Genomic DNA, 23,346 nt, shown 5'->3' with positions numbered 1-23,346 from the left:
GGTAGATACGCTGGAGGGTAGGGATAGGATACAGAGGGCCCTAGACAAATTAGAGGATTGGGCCAAAAGAAATCTGATGAGGTTCAACAAGGACAAGTGCAGAGTCCTGCACTTAGGATGGAAGAATCCCATGCACCGCTACAGACTAGGGACCGAATGGCTTGGCAGCAGTTCTGCAAAAAAGGACCGAGGGATTACAGTGGACGAGAAGCTGGATATGAGTCAACAGTGTGCCCTTGTTGCCAAGAAGGCCAATGGCATTTTAGGATGTATATGTAGGAAAAATTGGAAAGAGTCCAGCAGAGGGCAACAAAAATGATTAGGGAACTGGAACACATGACTTATGAGGAGAGGCTGAGGGAACTGGGATTGTTTAGTCTGCGGAAGAGAAGAATGAGGGGGGATTTGATAGCTGCTTTCAACTACCTGAAAGGGGGTTCCAAAGAGGATGGATCTAGACTGTTCTCAGTGGTAGCGGATGACAGAACAAGGAGTAATGGTCTCAAGTTGCAGTGGGGGAGGTTTAGGTTGGATATTAGGAAAAACTTTTTCACTAGGAGGGTGGTGAAACACTGGAATGCATTACCTAGGGAGGTGGCGGAATCTCCTTCCTTAGAAGTTTTTAAGGTCAGGCTTGACAAAGCCCTGGCTGGGATGATTTAATTGGGGATTGGTCCTGCTTTGAGCAGGGGTTTGGACTAGATGACCTCCTGAGGTCCCTTCCAACCCTGATATTCTATGATTCTATGATTCTATAATCTTAATGCTACATACAAAATGATGGGGTCTAAATTAGCTGTTGCCACTCAAGAAAGAGATCTTGGCGTCATTGTGGATAGTTCTCTGAAAACCTTTTGTTCAATGTGCAATGGCAGTCAAAGCTAACAATGTTAGGAGCTATTAGGAAAAGAGAAAGATAAGACAGAAAATATCATAATACTACTATATAAATCCATGGTATGTCCACACTGTGAATACTGCGTGCAGTTCTGGTTGCTTCATCTCAGAAAACATGTATTAGAATTGGAAGAAGTACAGAGAAGGGCAACAAAAATAATTGGGGGTCTGGAACAATTCCATATGAGGAGAGACCAAAAAGACTGGGACTCTTCAGCTTGGAAAAGAGACAACTAAAGGGGGATATGATTAAGGTCTATAAAATCATGACTGGTGTGGAAAAAGTGAATAAGGAAGTGTTATTTATTCCTTCATGTAACACAAGAACCCCAGGAGCTGTGTACAATAGAAACCTCTCAAAGATAGTACTACACAATGGGAACTGTTTGACCCAGGTCACAGCAAAAGATCTTTCCAGCAAGTGGGAAGAAGATATAAAAGGAGGAAATGACATCATGATGGTACCTCACTCTCCCTACAACAACACACCTGGAAACACCTGAAGAACAAAGACTAGACTGGGGGAAGTGATGGTCCCCAGCTAAATGAATTTCTAGCCTGTGTATGACAACCCAGGAAACCCAAGCTGCAAAGCAAAGGCAGCTTGTGCCTTAAGAATCAGCCAGCCTGCTTATCGCTCAGGGTGAGAATTTGCTAATTCATATCCTACCTATCTAGTATGGTAAACTCAGCTTGTGGCTTTGTTTATTTACTAGGTAATCTGCTTTCATCTGTTTGCTATCACTGATGATCACTTAAAATATAGCTTTTGTAGTTAATAAACATATTTTATGCTTTAATCCAAACCAGTGTGTGTTTGACTAAGATTTCTGGGGAAAATCTCAGCTTGGTTACCCCAAGTGTGCATGGTCCTCTTCACATTGAGGGAGTGGTGGACTGGGTGTTAAACCCATATACAGGCCAGATTTGACCAAGGCAGGATGGTACTGCTCTGGGGTCCTAACTGGGAGGCTGGTGGTTAGAGAGCCTGCATGTAACTGCAGCTGCGTGTGTCTCTACCTGTGTGAATGCTGGTGAAAGTGCAAGCTTGGAGGGCTTTTCAACTTGTCATAGCAGCACAGTGTGAGAGGGAGCCCAGGCTGGTGGGTCAGAAGGCTCAGTGATACCCCAGTTCCAGGTTGCACCCTGGGGGGGGAACCCATCACAAGGTCCATCAATGGCTATTGATGCAATCCCATGCTCTGGATATCCCTGAACCTCTGACTGCCAGATGGCGGGGCTGGATGAAAAGGAAAGGATCACTTGATACTTTCCCTGATATGTTCATTCCCTCTGAAGCATCTGACCCTAGTCATTGTGGGAAGACAGGAGAGTGGGCTAGATGAACCATTGGTCTGACCCACCATGGCAGTTCTTATGTTAACATGTAGCACTGCTCTTGGTAAATTCCATAAAACTGTTACTATGCACTGCAATTGGCTTCCTGAGCCTTGCTACTGGTATGTCCCCCATGCTGCACCTGCTGTTCACTTCCTCTCTCGGTGTGGCACTTTCCACTTGTTGGTACTAAATCTCCTGTCCTAACTGACTGTAGCCCCTACTACTCTAATCATCCCCACTTAACCAAAGACACCTCTGGCATCAAACAGCCATGTAGACTGCTGAGAGAGGCTTGTTTTTCAGAGAAGTCTTTGGAGAACCTGAAGGAGTCTTAGATGGGGTAATAGGTAGCAGCACTACTTGAATGCTGATAGATGCTGCACCTCCATGAATTAGACAATGCCATGGAGCACAGATCAGTCTGGGAACTCCTGCCCTGCTACCACTCTTAGCACCTTTCACTTCAAATTTCTGGCTTTGACATATCACACTGCATTTGGGTTACTGCTTTAGGAACAGGTCTCATAAGCAGAAAGATGGGGCAATGGTGCAAGTGCGTTATCCATGCAGCCTTCTTGGCAACCAGTGCGCGTAGGGGCACAATCCATATAAATGTGGTACATGAGCAACTTTTTACATAATAACTATACAACCCAGCACCATGACAGTTCTTGCAATGCTATGGTGGATTGGTATCCCAAACTGATATCCTGAATCCCAGCTAATCCTGAACTGCTATTTAGCTTTTCTCCAGCCACAAAGGTATTCAGAAATGCATGCTTTTAAATCAAAGGTTGGGTGGATTTCAGTGCTTACGAGTCAGAGGCTAAGAGCACCAGATTGAGCCAGGCATAATGGAGGCAGGCACTGCGTAAGCTTCCACACACAGCTTTGTTAACGAGCCTTTATCCCTGTCCAGAAACACCCCATCATGTTCATTCTATTGATAGATCCTTGAGCTGTCCCTCTGATCCCTTTCCCCTAGTTATTCCAGGCCTTGGCCCCTCAAACAGATGCTTGATCCAAATTGTGTGATGGACTTATAATGGGCACAAATGGGAACTAGGAGACAATTTATCTTGCTTTAAACCAAACTGTTTCCTAAGGAAACTCAGATCTGTGGGTCTAATTCTCATTTCATACCAGTGTAAATCAGGAGTAGCGCCTCTGAGGTCAGTGGAGGGACACAGTTGTAAAGCCAGTGTGAACGTAGAATCAGACCCTGTGTCTCCAGACATGTAAGGCACCTGGTGTCTTGCTCCCACATTTTTGTAACATGCTGAGTGATAGTTTTTGCCTGTGGATATCTCACAGGGAACCCCAGAGCTTTGTGGTAGGGAGGCATTATTCATTAGGCATTATGCATGTCCCTGAGAATCTCCTCCGTTCCCAGGCCCTCCCTAATAAATAAGCTGTAAATGGATGACCGTGGGGACCTGAACATGGGTCACTGCTGATCACTATTTCACTGCTCTCTGACAATGAGGCCTTTGTTGGTCTCATTTTGCTGTTTGAGCCAAGCGTTGCTGTCTCAGGGTTTTTTTCCTGATCACTGAAGATCTCTGCTGTCAGCAAGCCATGTGAGTGAGCCACAGGGGGCCAGGCAGGGGAGAGGGAGGCTGGAGTGATGGGTCTAAAGAGAGAACACAATGGATGAAATGCATCCTAGAAAAACCAGGAGATCGGAAGACTTGCTATGATGATAACATTTAAACCAGTTCACAACCAGCACTCAGGAGAACAAGGCTGGAAGTGTGCTCTGATCTGTCAGTTCTAGCTTTGGGGAGGAACGAGAACACGCCAAACTGAGAGGGGGATTAGGTGAGTTACTTCATTTTTCCAGGTTCCACTACTCCTTTAGTGAGCGCCTGATAGATTGGTTCTAAGCACTAGATGAAATGTGTTTCCCTGGCTGTCGCAGCTCCCTGTTGCAGGGAAACTGCTGGTCAAAGACATATTTCCTCAGTAGCAGATTCTACTCGCAAACCACTAATTTCCATCTTTAGCTTTCCATTCCATAGGTCACAACAGGACATTTCCTGCCTGCTATCACTAGTTCCCTTCCTACAGGAGCCCCAGGTCAGAGCATTCTGAATCAGTTCACGTATGGGCATTATCTAGTATTTTTTTTCCTGGTTAACTGAAATGTATAATTAATGCAATGAGATAGCCAGTAGTCAAAGCAGAAACAGATACAGTTAAAGGAGTGTAAACAAAGAAAAAAACCTAAGTCTCCTGTGACCATCTAAACAATCCAATATACTGAATGCAGAGAGAATGAGCCAGATGCTCACCAGATGTAAGTCACTTATAGCTCCATTGACATCAGTGACTTACAATAAGGAGTAGAGTATAGAACACTTAATCAAGAATCCCTGTCAGGATTTCCCTTCATCTCTGTAGTGCCTCCTCCTGTGGGGAGTCTGCACCAAAAAATTAAACATTCTGTGCACAATATTTTAAAATTCTGCATATTTTATTTGCCAAATTAACACAAAATAATCACACCGTTTTCAATACTTTTGGTAATTTATTTCAAAATACCTGTCAGTAAGTGTGTCTGTAACAATACAGACAAAAAGTCAGGAAATGGTTTTTGATAAATAGATTCCTTACTAGGCATATTAGCAGATGGCTCCACAGTGAGCAAGAGGGACAGAGTCTTCTATGCACACCCAGCCCTGCTCCAATCAAGGTGTGGGACAGGCAGGAACAGCCTGGCAGGAGCCAAATGTGAGGGGGGGCTTAGTGTGGGGGAGGTACAGGTCTGGGGTGAGAGGGTTCTGCGTGGGACACTCTGGGAGTGAGTGGTTTAGTGGGGGGCTGGGTGTGTGGTGGATGTGGATGCACAGGGATTTGTTGAGGCATTCTGAGTGCGGGTAGAATGGGACTCTATGGGGGTTCAGGTGAAGGTGGTTGGGGCTCAGTGGGGGGGCAGGGTCTGTGAGAAGGGATGAGGCTCAGCGGGGGGGTCTGGGTGTCTGAGGGGGGAGTCTGGGTGCTGGGGAGTTGGGCTTGGAGGGGTGGGGGTCTGGGTGCAGCTGGTTGGGAATCAGTGGGGTGGGAGTCCAGGTGCAGGGGGCTCAATGGGGTGGTCCAGGTGCAAGGGAGTTGGGGCTCAGTGGGGGGGGTTGAGTGCAGGGGACTCAGCAGGGGGGTGGTCTGGGTGCAAAAGTGGGGGTCTGGATGCAAGAGGGTGGGGCTTGGTGGGGGAGTCTGGGTGCGGAGGAGGGTCTGGATGCACAAGGGTTGGGTGGACGGGGAGGCAGCTCCCTGTGACCTCTCCCCCCACGGCTAGGGAGGGATGGCGGCAGGAAGTGGGGTGTGTGTGTGTAGCTTTCTACAGCCAGGGGAGGTTCTCAGAGGTGGTTCTGACCCACCCCCCACCCTGGGAGCAGCCCGTGCAGGGGAAGAGGAAGTCCTGTCTCCCCCCACCAGCCCAAATGGGATAAGCAGCTGGAGCCTGGCACATGGTAGGAGTCCCTGGTTGGGGTGGCCCCAGTCCTGACCCTCCCCGTTTCTAGGTACACCATGATAGTGAGCGAGAGGGACAGAGAGAGTGCAGCCCCACCTCCCAAGTCAGTGATTTATGTCTCCCCTGGCTGCTCCCGGTGCCCGAACCAGACACGTACCCCCCACACACATACTGACCCTGCCCCAGAGGGGCAAGTGAATTAATTTTTCTGCAAGAAAAGAGTAAAATCTACAGGGGACATTAATTCTGCACTTGCATAGTGGCACAGAATTACCCCAGGAGTAAGTGCCCCAAATGAAACACGTTTGTGAACAAAATGTAGCTTGGTGTAAGAGAGGGATGGGATCTCTGTCATGGAGCAATAAGGGCTAGAGCCAAAAATGGAATTTAAATAACTAGCTGATGTAGTTCATGTTTGGCAGACCCAAAGAAATCCCAGACAGGAATTTACTACGTGCTTTTGAATTGCACTGTGTCTGTCTTGCTGATCTGTTTGGGAGCATACTTTGTACATCCACATTTCATATTAAATCGGGGAGAAACGTGGGACACAAAATCACCGACCTTTATTGCTTTGGATGCCTTCTTTACTCCAGGAGCAAAACACCATTTGTAGGTTCGGGTTGAGGATGGTGTTTTTATCCCAAGCCTTTCTAAAAGCCAGAGGCAAAGACCATTGTCTTAAATAGGCCTTAGATCATACTGAGTTACAAATAACATTTAGATCCTGGAGTGAAGAGGACATCAAAAGCCAGATTTATCATAGTGACTTTTCCTGCCCTTTCTTCCAAAGACCTAAATGGAGCTCTTGCTGGCAGCTTTTCTAAGTTGATTCTAGACATTCCCTCCAATACCAGACTAAAAGAAATGCAATAAAAGTCAGAGATTCCACACCCCACCCTGGGAATGCTATCGTGTGCCTTTCTCTCTAGTTTGGAACTAGATATGGTGACTGGGCAACTTTAGATCACATGCGCTGCAGTTTTCTGACAGGCCTGACTTTTCAGTGAGCCACTTTCAAAGATCATCGGAAATCATTGTGATGAGCCACTGGAAGCGTGTTAGTTTTTGCTTTGGGAGTGTTTTTTTTTCCTCTAGGTCCTATTGTAACAGAGTATGTTCTCTGGGTATGTTCTCCGGTGGACTGGGTGGAGGAAATCAATTTTTAATTCAATGAACATGTAGGCAGTTCAGCACTGTGCTGTGGGAGGTACAGAGAGCATGACAAGGCACTGACAATGTCCTGGCCATCCGCTGCAGAGAAGGAAGTCCCTAGCTGTAACAACCCTTCGTGCCACTGGAATCTAGTTTCCACAGCTGAGAGAGTAGGACTGCCCCTGTGCAACGGCTTTGTCATTTAAAAGTTTTCCACACAGGTTTTCTTGCAAATCTCATCCCATTAACAGCATCTTATCAAAGCTCATCATCATCATATCATCAATCCAAGTCCTGCGGCGATGGGGGTGTGGCAAAGCGACAGGTGGAGATGACCACTGGCAGTCATAGCCACAATCCTGCATGTAGGCGTCCTTGGGATGAGTGGCTGTTCAGCTCCATCCCTGGGGCAGTGGAGAAGTTCAGCAGCATCCTAGGCAACTGAACAACCCTTTTTAGGATAGCACTGTTCTCCCTTTTTAAGGGAAGAGGCTAGAAAAGGTGCCCTATACATTGCCTGCCCCATAACATCTGGCCAGACTACCATGGCTGTCCAGCAGTCATCCTACAGCAGTTGAAAAACAATAAAGAAGAAACGACTCATTCTAGGAGCATGGAATGTCCACACCCTTATGGACGAAGGTGATGCATGAAGGCCTGAGAGAAGAACAGCTCTTGTCTCTAGAGAACTCGCCTGCTACAATATTGATATTGCAGCACTGAGTGAGACTAGATTGGCTGGAGGTGGTTCCATCAGTGAGCTAGGAGGCGATTACACTTTCTTCTAGAAAGGAAAAGTAGAGGATGAAGACAGGATCCATAGAGCTGGATTTGCAGTAAGAACATCTTTCCTGAAACAACTTCCTGATTTCCCTGTTGGCCTGAATGAACAGCTCATGAAATTTTGATTCCCCCTGAATCCTTTATGCATGTTACTGTCATCAGTGCCTATGCGCCTACACTGACCAGCACAGAGGAAAGCAAGGAGCAGTTCTTCTCTGACCTGGACTCCATCCTCAGATCAACCCCTGCATACAAGCAGCTCATCCTGCTGGGAGACTTCAGTGCTAAGGTTGGTAGAGACAGCAGTGGCTGGAGAGGTGTGATAGGATGACATGGAATGGGAAAGATGAACAGCAACAGACTCCTCCTCTTGGGTAAATGTGCAGAACACAGACTGCTCATCACTAACACCACCTTTAGGCAAAATGATAAATATAAAATGACATGGATGCGCCCGCAGTCCAAACAATGGCATCTGATCATCTATGTTGTCACCCGCCAATGAGACATCTGCAATGTCAGAATTACCAGAGCTGTGCGTGACACAGAATGCTGGACATAACACAGATAGGTAAGAGCAGTGCTCAACCTGTATATAGTCCCTTCACAGCGCAAGCGCCCCAAGCTCAACAGAACAGCCTTCAACAGAGTAAAGCTCAAGCACATCAACTATCAGGTGCAGTTTCAGCAGTTATTTGATGACAAAATTTTTTCATGCCCACCAATCACCGGCAACCCAAAAGAAAAATGGAACCTGTTGAAAGATGTGATTTTTGACACAGAATCAGTGCTGGGGCCAAAGAAAAGGGTACTCCAGGTTCAATGACAACAATGAGGACATTTTCAAACTCCTAAGTGACAAGCAAAAAGCGTTTGTTGAATGGCAGAATGGTCTCATTTCCATCTCAAAGAAAGATAGGTTTAAGTACTACAGAGAAAGGCCCCGTCTGAACAGAGGAGAATGCTGGGTGAGTGGTGGGAGAGGAAAGCTGCAGAAGTTCAGTATTACGCAGATACAAACAACACAAAGATGTTCTTTGATTCTCTCAAAGCAGTCTACGGACCATCTAAATCTGGCACAGCTTCCCTGAAGTCAGCAGATGGCTTAACCCTCATCAACGACAAGGAGGTTTCAGAGTAGCAGCTGTGTTAGTCTGTAGCCACAAAAAGAAAAGGAAGACTTAGAGACTAACAAATTTATTTGAGCATAAGCTTTCGTGAGCTACGGCTCACTTCATCAGATGCATGCAGTGGAAAATACAGTGGGGAGATTTATACACACAGAGAACATGAAACAATGGGTGTTACCATACACACTGTGTGGTAAACCCAGGACAAACAGTTACAAAAGGGAGGTAGTAATTAGTCCCAGGGGTTTAAAAGGCCCCTCCCTATCCACTGAGAAGAGAGAACCACAGGGCAATAAGGTTCAGCTGGAAAAGGAGTTGCTAGGAAACCAATTAGGTTCAGCTGACTCCAACTACTGGGGACCTTTTTAAACCCTCCCCTGGGTGGTGGGAGGGGGAGAGTGAAGGAGTAGGGAAGCTGCCAGTAGGCTGTTTGCAGCAAGACACCAAACCTTCCCAGTAGGGAGGCTGCACTCGCGCCCCAAGAGGGAAGGAAAATAAGCACAAGGGACTGACTGAGAAGAGGAGTAGCAGGACCCTGTTCCACCTATAAGGATTCGCCTTGCCCCAAACCTGAGTTTCCAAGGCTAAAAAGGACTGAGCCTACTGAGGCGAACAAGGTATTTTGCCACACGTGGTGTCAGAAGTGGGGTGTGGTGAGTGAGTAGGCTCTGTGGCAAGCAATGTCAGGGCAGGGTAAATCACCAAAAAAAAAAAAAAAATGGAGGATGTAGTGAAGGCATTGTTACAGGCCACTGCGGCCCAACAAGAGGCTACCAGGGTGCAGATGCTTGCCCAGCAAGAGTCAGTATGCGTCCAACAGGAGACAAATCAATTACTGATGAACCAGGCGGCCCAAGATCGAACCACCCTGAATGAAGTAGTGAACCAGTTAAAAGCCCTGACCACGCTGACGCACAGGCCCCAGGGGATCCGGCCGCTGCGGGCAAGCAACTATTTACAGAAGATGACTACGGACAATGATATAGAGGCATATCTCCTTGCCTTCGAGAGGGCAGCACTGTGGGAGGCCTGGCCTCAAGACCAGTGGGCAGGTATCCTGGCTCCATTTCTGTGTGGGGAGCCCCAAAAGGCCTATTTCAACATGACCTCAGAGACATCTATGGATTAGCCCCAGCTGAAGGCAGAAATCCTGGCAAGGTCAGTTGTGATGTCAGCCATACGGGCCCAGCGCTTCCATGAGTGGAGTGGAAATACCGGGACAGCAAACCACCAAGGTCCCAGCTATTTGATTTAATCAACCTCGCCTGGAAGTGGCTCCGCCCCAAGACCCATGGGCCGGAGAAGATAGTGGAAATCCTCGTGTTGGACAGGTACATGAGGGGGTTGCCGCCAGACATACGGGGGTGGGTCCGCCAAAACGATCCCTCCTCCTATGATGAACTGGTTGCCCTTGTAGAGAGACACCTAGCAGCCCAAGAACTTTCGCGGATCACCGAGGAAGGAAGGCACCAGCATTGGAGATAAGTCTCTGCGCCGAGGCCCCGGTTTGCCCTAACACCAGGCCGGACTGTGGAGGGGAGGAAGGAGGCTGAAGAGCAGCCAGAGGTCCCCGAGAGACTTGAGGCTGGGGGGAGAAAGGCTCAGGGGATAAAGCCCAGTTGCTCGAAAAATCAGGGGCTGCCCCGAGCAGGGTACCGATGTTATGCATGTGGCGAATTGGGGCATATCGCTGCCCAATGCCCAAATCTAGAAGAGCCCATGCAATGCGAACTGGGAGATATAGGGGGACCATGTGATCTAATAAGTCTAGTAGGGATTGTGATGGTCCCTCATAGATACATTAGACCCGTTAAGATGAATGGTATAGAGACCACTGTGTTAGTAGACTCGGGAAGTGCAATCACGCTGGTCTCAGGAAAGCTGGTCGGGGAGGACCAACTATCCCAGGCCAAATGCTCAGGAATATCCTGTGTGCATGGGGATGTCAGTTACCACCCGATCATCCCCGTAAAAATAGAAGTTCTTGGAAACCCCACTAAGGTGACGGTGGGAGTAGTTCCGAAACTCCCCTACCCAGTCCTTATCGGACGAGACTTCCCGGGGTTTGATAGCCTACTCCCTGGGGAGAAGGTGGAAGAAAATAATGAACCTGGGACCCAGGGGGTGGCCCAGATAGATAACCCCCACCCAGTCTTCCACAAATTTGGCCAGGATTTGTTCTCCTCACCAGGAAAGCCCCGGAAGACTTGGAGGGAATGGAGGGCGGACAAAAGGAGGGGAATGAGGATCTTGACCCAATACCAGAAATCTACACTTGTAGGGGAAAGAGGTGGCTCAACAGACAGCGGGTTGGGGCAGGAGATCAATGACCCAATAGCTGGACCTTGTTCCCCAGGGGTTTTCCCCAAGGGGGAGACAGAGGTAGATCCCCCGGAGTTTGGACAAATGGGGACCTAACTTGGGAATTTTGGTCAGGATCAGGTCAATGATCCAATATACAGCAATATTCATAAAGAAGTAGTTGAGGTAAATGGGGTCCCCGTGGAGGGGAGAGTCAAGGGCCCAGGGCCATATTATGTGATTAAGGGTGATCTGCTATACAGAGTAGTCCAGGTCCAAGAGCAAGTCGTAGAACAACTCTTGGTCCCACAGAAGCATCAGAGGGGCGTGATAGATCTGGCCCACAGCCATCTGTTTGGGGACCATCTAGGGGTAGATAAGACCCTTGATCTGATTCTGCAGAGGTTTTTTTTGGCCCGGCATTTATGTGGCTGTCCAGCGATATTGTACCTCCTGTCCAGAATGTCAGTTACATGGGCCCCGACCACACCTAAGGGCCCCTTTGGTCCCTCTACCAATTATTGAAATCCCATTCAAGCGAATAGCTATGGATCTAGTAGGGCCACTGGAGAAGTCAGCCTGGGGTCATCAGTACATTCTGGTTGTACTAGATTATGCCACCCGATATCCCGAGGCCATACCCCTACGGAACACCATGTCCAAGACCATAGCCAAAGAATTAGTCTGGATTTTTTCCAGAGTAGGGATACCTAAAGAGATCCTGACGGACCAACGGACCCCCTTTGTGTCTAAGTTAATGAAGGACTTATGTGCAGTGCTCCACATATGGACCCTCAGGACGTCAGTCTATCATCCCCAGACTGATGGTCTTGTCCAACACGTCAATAGAACATTGAAGAACATGCTACGGAAAGTGGTTAGTCGCGACGGGAAAGACTGGGATGCCTTGCTGCCTTACTTGCTGTTTCTTGTACGGGAGGTTCCTCAAGCTTCCACTGGATTCTCCCCATTCGAGCTGTTATATGGTCGCCACCCCAGGGGCATATTGGACATGGCCAAAGAGGGCTGGGAAGAACAGCTGAACACCAGGAGAAACATCATTGAACATGTATTGCAAATGAAAGACAGGATAGCCCAAGTCGCCCCCCCCTTGTGCATGAACACCTGGAGAAGGCCCAAGGGGCCCAACGGACATACTACAATCGCCAAGCAACGACTCGGAAGTTCCAGGTGGGAGACCGGGTAATGGTGCTCATACCCATGGCAGAGAGCAAGCTCCTGGCCAGGTGGCAGGGGCCATATGAGATAATAGAAGCCATAGGAGAAGTCGACTATAAAGTCCAACAGCTGGGTCACCAGAAGCTGGAGCAGATTTTCCATATAAACCTGCTGAAACCATGGCAGGATAGAGAAGTGCATGTGGTTGCACTAGGGGCACCATCCCCTAAAAGCGACCAGCCTGACCAAGTGGGAATATCCCCGGAGTTGACTCCGGAGCAACGATCTGAAGTGATCAGCCTGATTAAACGCAACCAGGATGTGTTCTCAGAAAAGCCAGGCAGGACTACTGAGGTTCACCATCACATCCTCACAGGGCCTGGAGTGAAGGTGAACATCAAGCCATACCAGATCCTGGAGACCAAAAGAGAGGAGATCAGGACATAGGTCAGGAAAATGCTGGCCTTAGGAGTCATTGAAGAATCTCATAGACAATGGTCAAGTCCAGTGGTTTCAGTGCCTAAGCCGGATGGCAGCGTAAGGTTCTGCAACGACGTCCAAAAGTCTCTCATTGGAGTGTGTTTTTGAAGTTTTTTTTGTTGAAGAATTGCCACTTTTAGGTCTGTAATCGAGTGACCAAAGAGATTGAAGTGTTCTCCGACTGGTTTTTGAATGTTATAATTCTTGACGTCTGATTTGTGTCCATTTATTCTTTTACTTAAAGACTGTCCAGTTTGGCCAATGTACATGGCAGAGGGGCATTGCTGGCACATATCACATTGGTAGATGCACAGGTGAACGAGCCTCTGATAGTGTGGCTGATGTGATTAAGCCCTATGATGGTGTCTGCTGAATAGATGCCACTACTTCCCTAGGTAACCCATTCCATTCCTTCACCACCCTCCTAGTGAAATAGTTTTTTGTAATATCCAACCTAGACCACCCCTACTGCAACTTGAGACCATTGCTCTTTGTTCTGCCATCACTGAGAACAGCTGAGCTCCATCCTCTTTGGAATTCCCGCTTCAGGTACTTGAAGGCTGCAACCAAATCCCGCCTCACTCTTCTCTTCTACAGACTAAATAACCTCCGTTCCCTCAGTCTCTCCTCATACGTCATGTGCCCCAGACCCCTAATTAATTTTGTTCCCTCTGCTGGACTCTCTCCAATTTGTCCACATCCTTTCTGTAGTGGGGGGCCCAAAACTGAATACAGTACTCCAGATGTGGCCTCACTAGTGCCAAATAGAGGGGAATAATCACTTCCCTCAATCTGCTGGCAATGCTCTTATTCATGCAGCCCAATATGCCATTAGCCTTCTTGGCAACAAGGGTACACTGTTGCCTCATATCAAGCTTCTCATCCACTGTAATCCCCAGATCCTTTTCTGCAGAACTGCCTCTTAGTCAGTTGGTCCCTCGCCTGTAGCAGTGCTTGGGATTCATTTGTTCTAAGTGCAGGACTCTGCACTTGTCCTTGTTGAACCTCATCAGATTTCTTTTGGCCCAATCCTCCAATTTGTCTAGGTCACTCTGGACCCTATCCCTATCCTCCAGTTTATCTACCTCTTCCCCCATCTTAGTGTCATCCACAAACTTGCTGAGGGTGCAATCCATCCCATCATCCAGATCAGTAATGAAGATGTTGAACAAAACTGGTCCCAGGACCGACCCCTGGGGCACTCCTCTTGATACCTGCTGCCAACTAGCCATTGAGCCGTTGATCACTACCTGTTAAGCCCGACAATCTAGCCAGCTTTCTATCCACCTTATAGTCCATTTATCCAATCCTTACTTTAACTTGTTGGCAAGAATACTGTGGGAGACCGTATCAAAAGCTTTGCTAAAGTCAAGGTATATCACATCCACCACTTTCCCCATATCCACAGAGCCAGTTATCTCATCATAGAAGGCAATCAGGTTGGTCAGGCATGACTTGCCCTTGACAAATCCATATGCATGGCCATAGATGAGAATTGCATCATCATTGTCATCATCGCCAGCAATGGAGTACCAACGTGTTTTTTTGGGTGGTCAAAGAACACACTCTGGGAAAGTACCTCTTTTTCTGTTCCCAATGTGTTATAGAGAGTGCACCACCTTTAAACATGAACCAAAAGATGATTCATCTGAAGGATAGCTTTGTTTATATGTGTCAAAGATATGCAGCTAATCCTTGGAGTCAACCCAGTTCAGCCATGTCAATATCTCTCACAACTGATATTTAATGTATTTGACAGAGGGTAGTTCTGAAGGATTTATTACTTTGTGAAGAATACACACATCCACACAGAATCTGTTCACAAGTTTGTATTTGCGCTGTTTAGCCCTTTAAATTATTTGCAGGTTCTCCAGATTATCAATATTTGTATGCTGCGGTTGGTTACGTACTGTGAACTAGATCATAGAACCATAGGGTTAGAAGGGATCATCTAGTTTAACTCCCTGCCAAGAGGCAGGATTTGTTGTTTCTAAACCATCCAAGACAGGTGGCTATCCAGCCTCCTTTTGAAAAACTCCAGTGAAGGAGCTTCCACAACCTTCCTAGGAGTCTGTTCCATTGTCCTACTGTTCTTACAGTTAGGAAGTTTTCCCTGACATTTAATCTAAATCGAATCATATTTAATCAGATCCACAATATAACTAAGGTGCCTAAGTCCAACAGTTAGCTGCCACTGACATTCTGAAAAACCCCAGCTCAGCTGCCAGCTAAGTTTTGCTCATGGGCATATGCAAAACCACCTGAGACCTGCCTCTACCTCACAGCTAACATTTCATTGGGCATCACAGGACAGGAGTGGGCATATTCATGAGTGACACCCAATGGCCAGGGAACTCACCTGGGAGGTGAGAGACCTAGATTCACTTTCCTGCTCTGCCTGACTTGGAGCAGGGACTTGATCACAAGTTTCCCAGGTGCGTGGGAGGTGGGAATTGTGACAGACTTGGCAACCTCCTGCCACATCCTTGGGAGACCTTGAATTAAGTATCTTTGGGGTCCATTGTATTAAATGAAGGGTTTATTTATTATTGTGGGTCGGGATTTTATGTAACCTCTCGAGGTGGGAGACATCACAGATGTGAGACCTGGGGGCTCAAAGGACTATACTGAATTATGTGCCAGATAACTATGGCCTCTTGGAACAAAGTATGTTATGTGGTTTTCCTGGGGAATATCTAGGGGGAAATGAAGGCAGATTCCCTCTGGTTATGCACAAAGCCAGGCTTTTGAAGCTACAGAGTGGGCCTTTGTCTGCTGATCACCTATTACCTGAGGCCAGGATCAAAGGCCAAAGCTGTATAAAGGAAATACTAAACTAGTCATGGTTGTTCTGATTTTGAATTGGAGACAGTCATGAACTTGTAACGACAGGGAAAACCCAGTTGTGGATTTTGAAGGACTGACACACACCAAAGACCGGTTTCAGAGAAACAGCCGTGTTAGTCTGTATTCGCAAAAAGAAAAGGAGTACTTGTGGCACCTTAGAGACTAACCAATTTATTTGAGCATGAGCTTTCGTGAGCTGCAGCTCACTTCATCGGATGCATACCGTGGAAACTGCAGCAGACTTTATATACACACAGAGATCATGAAACAATACCTCCTCCCACCCCACTGTCCTGCTGGTAATAGCTCATCTAAAGTGATCATCAAGTTGGGCCATTTCCAGCACAAATCCAGGTTTTTTCATCCTCCACCCCCCCACACACAAACTCACTCTCTCCTCAGGAGAGTGAGTTTGTGTGTGGAGGGGTGGAGGATGAAAAAACCTGGATTTGTGCTGGAAATGGCCCAACGTGCAGGAGAGTGAGTTTGTGTGTGGGGGGGGTGGAGGGTGAGAAAACCTGGATTTGTGCTGGAAATGGCCCAACTTGATGATCACTTTAGATAAGCTATTACCAGCAGGACAGTGGGGTGGGAGGAGGTATTGTTTCATGATCTCTGTGTGGATATAAAGTCTGCTGCAGTTTCCACAGTATGCATCCGATGAAGTGAGCTGTAGCTCACGAAAGCTCATGCTCAAATAAATTGGTTAGTCTCTAAGGTGCCACAAGTACTCCTTTTCTTTTTACACCAAAGACCGAAGTTGGAGTTGTGGGGTACCAGTGGTAAGGTTTTTAGCCTGCATGTAAGTTTTTGTTGTTTTTAATGTTTTCTCTGTAATGCTTTCACCATAAGAATAAAGGTGCTTGCTTATACTGGGATGTGTGGTAACTTATAGCTGCTGGCAATTACAGCTGTTCACAGCCTTCAGAGAGAAAGCAACGTGCAAACACTGGGCTGTTTAGGCCATCTGGCTTGCTCAGGATATCACAGGATAGGCAGGGAATTGTGCAACCTAGAAAAAACTCGGTCAGGAGGGGAGAGGTGCGGGTCTCTATGCAATAGAGGTGAAGGCTGAGGAACCTAGTGGGTGTCCTTGGTGGACCATGGAGCCAGAATACAGATGCAGTTGCCCTAAACTGTGACAGGAATTTCTCCTGCTGAAGCTATTCCATTGTACTCCAGTGACTGAAGCACTCAGATGGGATGAGGGAAAGTCAGGCTCAAGTCCCCACTCCAGTGAATATCTACTCATATAAACTGGAATAGCTTCTCCAAGAGAGAGGCCTCTCCTGAATACCCCTCCTGATCATTAGGGCATGCATCAGGGAGGTGGGAGACCTGCACTGGAAACTGTGCTCCAAGTCAGTCAGAGCTGGGATTTGCATCTAGGTTTCAGTCAGCTGCCTAGAGGCCCAGATCAATGGGAGTTAGACACCTGAGAACCTTTGTGGATCTGGGCCTTAAGCCCTGCCCTTTTCCTATGCATTTCACTCCTAGCTCCTTGCTCAGCATGCTGGTTTCTGATAATCCCTGTGTTAGGCACCAAGCTCACCCCATGCATTATATTGGGAGCCTGGTGGCCTACCTGGGGCCTGAGGAGTCCGCTGTGCAGCAGGGGAGCTAGGAACGAAGAGTAGCCATACTGAGCATTGCAACACCTCAGTGCCTTTGTGGTTCTAGCCCTGTCTTATGCTCAATAGCTTCAAGGTGTTCACACATGTGTTGTGCTACGCTCCCAGCAGTCTCTGCACTGCATCACAAACCACACACTGATTTTGAATTTAACAGGGATTGGTCCAGGGGGTTGTGGCAGCTCTTTTAGTTCACTTGAAAACTTAATATAAATGATCTTTAAAAAAGAGATGTAAATTGTTCAGTGGAGACTGTAGATAATGTTTTGACCCATGCATACGCTACTGGAACCTCACACTCCCTGGGTTCCATATCGGGGCCTTGATTGTTCCAGGCTGGGCCAAATGAATAGAACACAAGGATGGCCAAGTTCCTGGCTGACATCAGCAAGGTCATTGTCTGGATGTGCCCTGTGGCCTTGACAAGCAGCTACCCTGTATATGGCAGAAGGGTGGGACAAGACTTTGGCCTGCTAGGGGCTTATAAGACTAAGGGGTGACTCTGGTATGTTTAGTGTCTTTTAAATCTGTTTATTGTTTTTTACATGTTTTCTCTGTAATGCTTTTACCTGAAGAATAAATGTGCTTGCTTAGAAAGAGCTGTGTATGATTGCTGACAATAAAGTGTTCACAGCCTTCGGAGAAACAGCAATGCACAGGTGCCAGTAGTTAGGCAGGTGGCTTGCTTGGGCTATTCCAGTCTAAGGCAGCCTTAAAACCTCTGGTCAGGAGGGAGTGGGACATGGGTCCCAACCCAGAGATCGGTGATGACTGGAGACCTGAGAGGGCACTGCTGAAGCGGACCACAGGAGTGTGTGTTTGTGTGGGGAGGGGAGGAATACAGACACAGGAAACTGCATCAGTATTTTCCCCTTTGTTATGCCTCATCTGTTTGGGGTTTATGTGTTTTCTGTCCCTGGCTGCAGCAGTGATGGGATCGCGCCATTTCCCAGCTCGCACTGTGCTGTTCGAGAGGGAGCTGAGTGGAGTGACTTACCGTGTCCCAGCTCTGCTCTACATCCCCTGCATGGCAAAGCTGTTGGCCTTTGCTGAGGAGAGGTTGAGCATTGATGATGCCCATGCCAACCTGCTGGTGCTGAGACGAGGAACCTTCTACAGAAACTACGTGGAGGTGAGGGGGAAGGCCGATGCTGTTAAATCAACTAATTAGGCAGCTGTCTGGAACAACAAAATAGTTAGGGCCAGATCTGCGGGGGTCCCCACGGCTTGCTCTGCATCACCCTTTCCCACCCCACTGGTGTGGGGCATGACAGGGGACCAATGGGGTGTGTGGCTGGGACAGACAACCCTGTGTAACATGATATAGCTTACAGCAGCCCTGAGGCTTTTCTCTGTGGGGCTTTAAAATGGGGAAGGAGGGATAAAGATGACATGACTTCATCTTGTTCCCACCCATGGGTCCTGCCTTGGGCATGATGTGACCCAAGGAGCAGGCCCAATATTCCTGTCTGTTGTGCAAGTTGCTGTGAGGTGTGCAGAACTCCCGTTTTCATAAAGGCAGCAACCCCTCCAGCTCCAGCAGGGAGAGCAACCGAAAAGAGGATGGTGACTGGAGTCAGTGTGGGACAATGGCTGAGGTGACCTGGTTTGTGAGGGAACAGACAAAGGCCACAGTTCAGGAGAAAAGATGGGTGAGAGTCATAGAATCATAGAATATCAGGGTTGGAAGGGACCTCAGGAGGTCATCTAGTCCAACCCCCTGCTCAAAGCAGGACCAATCCCCAACTAAATCATCCCAGCCAGGGCTTTGTCAAGCTTGATCTTGAAAACCTCTAAAGAAGGAGATTCCACCACCTCCCTAGGTAACACATTCCACCCTCCTAGTGAAAAAGTTTTTCCTAATATCCAACCTAAACCTCCCCCACTGCAACTTGAGACCATTACTCCTTGTTCTGTTATCAGCTACCACTGAGAACAGTCTAGATCCATCCTCTTTGGAACCCCTTTTCAGGTAGTTAAAAGCAGCTATCAAATCCCCCCTCATTCTTCTCTTCTGCAGACTAAACAATCCCAGTTCACTCAGCCTCTCCTCATAAGTCATGTGTTCCAGACCCCTAATCATTTTTGTTGCCCTCCGCTGGACTCTTTCCAATTTTTCCACATCCTTCTTGTAGTGTGGGGCCCACAACTGGACACAGTACTCCAGATGAGGCCTCACTAATGTTGAATAGAGGGGAACGATCACATCCCTCGATCTGCTGGCAATGCCCCTACTTATACATCCCAAAATGCCATTGGCCTTCTTGGCAACAAGGGCACACTTCTTGTCCACTGTAACACCTAGATCCTTTTGTGCAGAACTGCTGCTGAGCCATTCGGTCCCTAGCCTGTAGCGGTGCATGGGATTCTTCCGTCCTAAGTGCAGGACTCTGCACTTGTCCTTGTTGAACCTCATCAGATTTCTTTTGGCCCAATCCTCTAATTTGTCTAGGGTCCTCTGTATCCTATCCCTACCCTCCAGTGTATCTACCTCTCCTCCCAGTTTAGTGTCATCTGCAAACTTGCTGAGAGTGCAATCCACACCATCCTCCAGATCATTAGTGAAGATATTGAACAAAACCGGCCCGAGGACCGACCCTTGGGGCACTCAGTCAGTGAGAGCCTGTAACCCCATCTTGCCCTCTCCTGCTAGTGGGAAGACATGAGAGCACTCGAGACTGCGACCTTGAAGCACCATCGGTCCATGAACCCCTGTCCTGTCTATGATGAATTCACAGGCATCGTCTTCCTCTTCTTCACTGCTGTGCTGGGCAAGACTCCTGAGGCCTATCAGATCATCACAGGCCAGAACGTCGCCCGCCTGTGCTATGTGTCCAGTTCCGACCAGGGGCTGAGCTGGAGCAAGGTTACAGACCTGACACAGCAGGTCATTGGCAGGTCCATCACAGGTAAAGATCCCAAGAGGTAGGCAGGGGGCAGGGGAGAACAAAGAGGTTCAGAGGGGGCTGGGACAAAGTGCTCTCTCCTGGCTTCCTAGGAAGCTGAGTGTGGGAGTCAGTGAGGAGGAAGCACACTTCCTTCAGCCTGGAGTTTTGCTTGCCCAGCGTTGGTAAACGGCCAGGCCCAAGGCAATAGGGACAGCAGGAAAGGAGCAGAACCACCAGGGTCAGGAGAGAAGGTGAGGAGGAGGAGCATGGGAGGGAGTCAGTATTTGCAAGGTTCTCTCTCTTTTGATCAGTTGTTGCCATGGTCAAGATACTTCAAGGAAAGAGGCTGATCAGCTGGGCTTGCGCCTCCCCTCAGTTGCTGCTGGGGAAGCCTTGCTCGCCTTAGGCTCTGTACCTCATGCTCGGTGGGCTGACGTGACAACACAGGGCTCAATGACATTCCTGGCTCTCAGCTCAGGTGTTAGTGGACAGAAGGGCTTCTCATAACTAGCACCATTGATGGCATCTTGGCAGAGAGACTGAGGAGTGAATGAGGCTGAAGACAGAACTACCCTTTTCCCCAGAAAAGTGGTCTCTGGAGCTCAGGGTAGAGGCACAATGAAGGGGTGCATAAGGGATGCTCGTTCTTCCACATGCTGCGCTGGGGACATCAGACTCAAAGTCTCAGCCCCTGGTTCTGGCACTAAGTGCACTTCTAAGGGAAAGACAGTTAGGGGGAGAAGATGGAGAGGGTAGAAGGGAAAGTTCCCAACATCGGTCTTTTCTTTTCCGCACAGATTGGGCCACTTTTGCTCTAGGCCCTGGCCATGGAATTCAGCTCAAGTCGGGACGACTGCTGGTTCCAGCCTACACTTACCACATCGACTGCAAGGAGTGCTTTGGGAAGCTCTGCAAGACAACCCCTCACTCCTTCACCTTCTACAGCGATGACCATGGCCAGAGATGGCGCTTCGGCGAGTTCATCCCCAACCTGCCCACCGTGGAATGTCAGATGGTGTCTGTGGATGAGGAGGATGGCAGCAATGTCCTCTACTGCAATGCCAGGAGCCCCATGGGCTTCAGAGTGCAAGCGCTGAGCACAGATGATGGAGCAGTTTTCCACTTGGGGCAGCTTGTTCAGCGGCTTGTAGAGCCCCCTCATGGCTGTCATGGCAGTATCATTGGCTTCCCAGCCCCTCCCTTCTATGCCCCGAGCAGCCCCCATTCACAGTGGAGCACGCCTTGGTCTATCAATGGCCCAGACTGCCCACTGCTGTCTAGAAAAACCACTAGACACTGTTATCTCCCTCTCTGTGACATGGCTGTTGAAAACCCAGCAGCCATGTCTTTGGGCAGCCAGCTGCAGGGTCACCAACAGCCGGCAGGGTCAAAAGAGCCCTGTCCTTCCAGCAGCCATCACGAGATCCATGACTCCATGTCCTCAACTGTGTCATGTGGAGGTACGGGGCAGCCTGAACCAGGAGCTGCTTCCAAATCCATTGTCCTCTTCCAAACCCCAACATGGGTGCTCTATTCCCACCCAACAAGCTCCAGGTCTCGGGTCAACATGGGTGTCTATCTCAGTACATTCCCCAGTGATGCAGATAGCTGGACAGAGCCCTGGGTCATTTATGAAGGCCCCAGCGCCTACTCAGATCTGGCCTACATTGAACTGCCCTTCTCTGAGTTCTCAGCCACTGGGATCCCAGCCATAGCCTTTGCTTGCCTGTATGAAAATGGGACGAGGTCCCCCTATGAGCAGATCTCCTTCAGCTTGTTCACACTGTATGACGTGATTCAGAACATCCCCCTGAAAGTCACATCACCAGACCCGAAGCACCACTTGGATAAGAAAAAGAGGGGGAGGAGTTGTGTCACCTCCTAAAGCTCCAACTCCACAGCACTCAGGAGCTAGAAGTGTGGGATGGAACTCGCTACAGGGTGGCATGAAGGATGCCTAATTATTTGTATTCAGACTGATAGTGGGCCAGATCCTTAGCTGCTGTAAGCAAGCACAGCTCCCCTGCCATGAGTGCAGATATGCTGCCTGACACCAGCTGAGGAGCTGACCCACACCTTCATCAGTGAAAACATCAAAGGCCCAAGCTGCAGACCCATATTCATATATCCTACAGAAGTCAACGGGACTAGAACATGCATAATAAGGTTTGCTTGTGTAATCAAATGCTTGCAATCAGGCTCAAGCCCAATGTATGGTTTAATACCCTAGAAGGAACTGTTACCCATATATTACAGTGCAGCTATGCAGGAACACTGTACATTTTTACAAGTAATCACAAAACATTGTGCACTTTTACTTAAAGGGGACTCACTTTTAAATAAGAGAGAAACATCCCGATGTGTGATTGCTCTAAGATACAGTGAGCCTGATTCAACAGTGCCTTGAGCTCTGTGCAGTAGTATGCAACACTGCAAAATGCTCCTACCTGTCACCGGGGTAGCAATATTACACCCCTGCTGCACAGGTGTAAATGACACCACAAGGTGCCATGCGGCATGAGACCCAGCGACCCAATGGCAAGAAAACTAGATGTTACAGAAAATGATCCGTGCTGCTCATTCATTACCAGCTAGAATAGACATGCCCAGTTGTGGCCTCTGTACCACTGCATCAGAAAGCCTGCAGAAAAGTTCAGCTGCAACTCGCCATGGCTCATTTGTATAGTAACTGTGAAAACACCCTTTCTATCTGTCATGCTTGGGGCTAGTCTCTGTCATGCCCTCATCAGCGGGATAGTTCTGCTATGTAAATTTCCCCTGCTTGTTGTCAAATGAAGTGAACTTTGGCCATAAGGGCAGGCCTAGGCCCAAGGAAGGATTAGAGGAGAAAGAACTAGGACTGCCTCTGCCACAGGCAATGCGTGGCCATGGGCATGTCCCTCAGGTTTGAACGCTGTGGCTGAGGTCTGGCTAGCCTGCAGTCCGAGGTCTGACTGCAGCACTGTAGTGAGCTAGCTTGGCTCAAGACCGTGTGGGCACGGCTAGCCGAGAAGCTGTGGTACTTGCACAGGTGGCCGCATTGGCTAGCTGCTGGAGTGGCTCCCCAGGGCTCTGGTCTGGTCTGGTCTGTACAAGCCAGCCTGCCACCTGTGCCACTGCTGCCGCCCTGCTGCTGCTGTTCAGGACAGCCAGGTTAAAGCTCGCTCGGCTAGGACTACTCATGCTGCGGGCATCCCAGGGTGGCCATACCCTGAGTTTGCCACCTCAAACCATGCTAA

At 48.5% G+C, this 23,346-nt stretch overlaps 1 protein-coding gene across 1 annotated transcript; it reads left to right on the top strand.

Annotated features, from left to right (window-relative positions):
- The first annotated feature begins 3,879 nt into the window (after positions 1 to 3,879).
- Positions 3,880 to 21,993, top strand: NEU4 (neuraminidase 4). Its single transcript, XM_084639134.1, has 5 exons — positions 3,880 to 4,059; positions 18,149 to 18,351; positions 19,873 to 20,128; positions 20,905 to 21,337; positions 21,521 to 21,993. The coding sequence occupies exons 2-5, from the start codon at positions 18,151 to 18,153 to the stop codon at positions 21,990 to 21,992; spliced, it is 1,362 nt and encodes a 453-aa protein (XP_084495260.1). The 5' UTR covers positions 3,880 to 4,059; positions 18,149 to 18,150; the 3' UTR covers position 21,993.
- The last annotated feature ends 1,353 nt before the right edge of the window (positions 21,994 to 23,346 follow it).

This window comes from Lepidochelys olivacea (assembly GCF_965140295.1).
Source record: "Lepidochelys olivacea isolate rLepOli2 genome assembly, chromosome: 9".
Taxonomy (NCBI): Eukaryota; Metazoa; Chordata; order Testudines; family Cheloniidae; genus Lepidochelys; species Lepidochelys olivacea.
The sequence above is the reverse complement of the archived record's forward strand: the minus strand, read 5'-3'. Positions and strand labels throughout refer to the sequence as shown.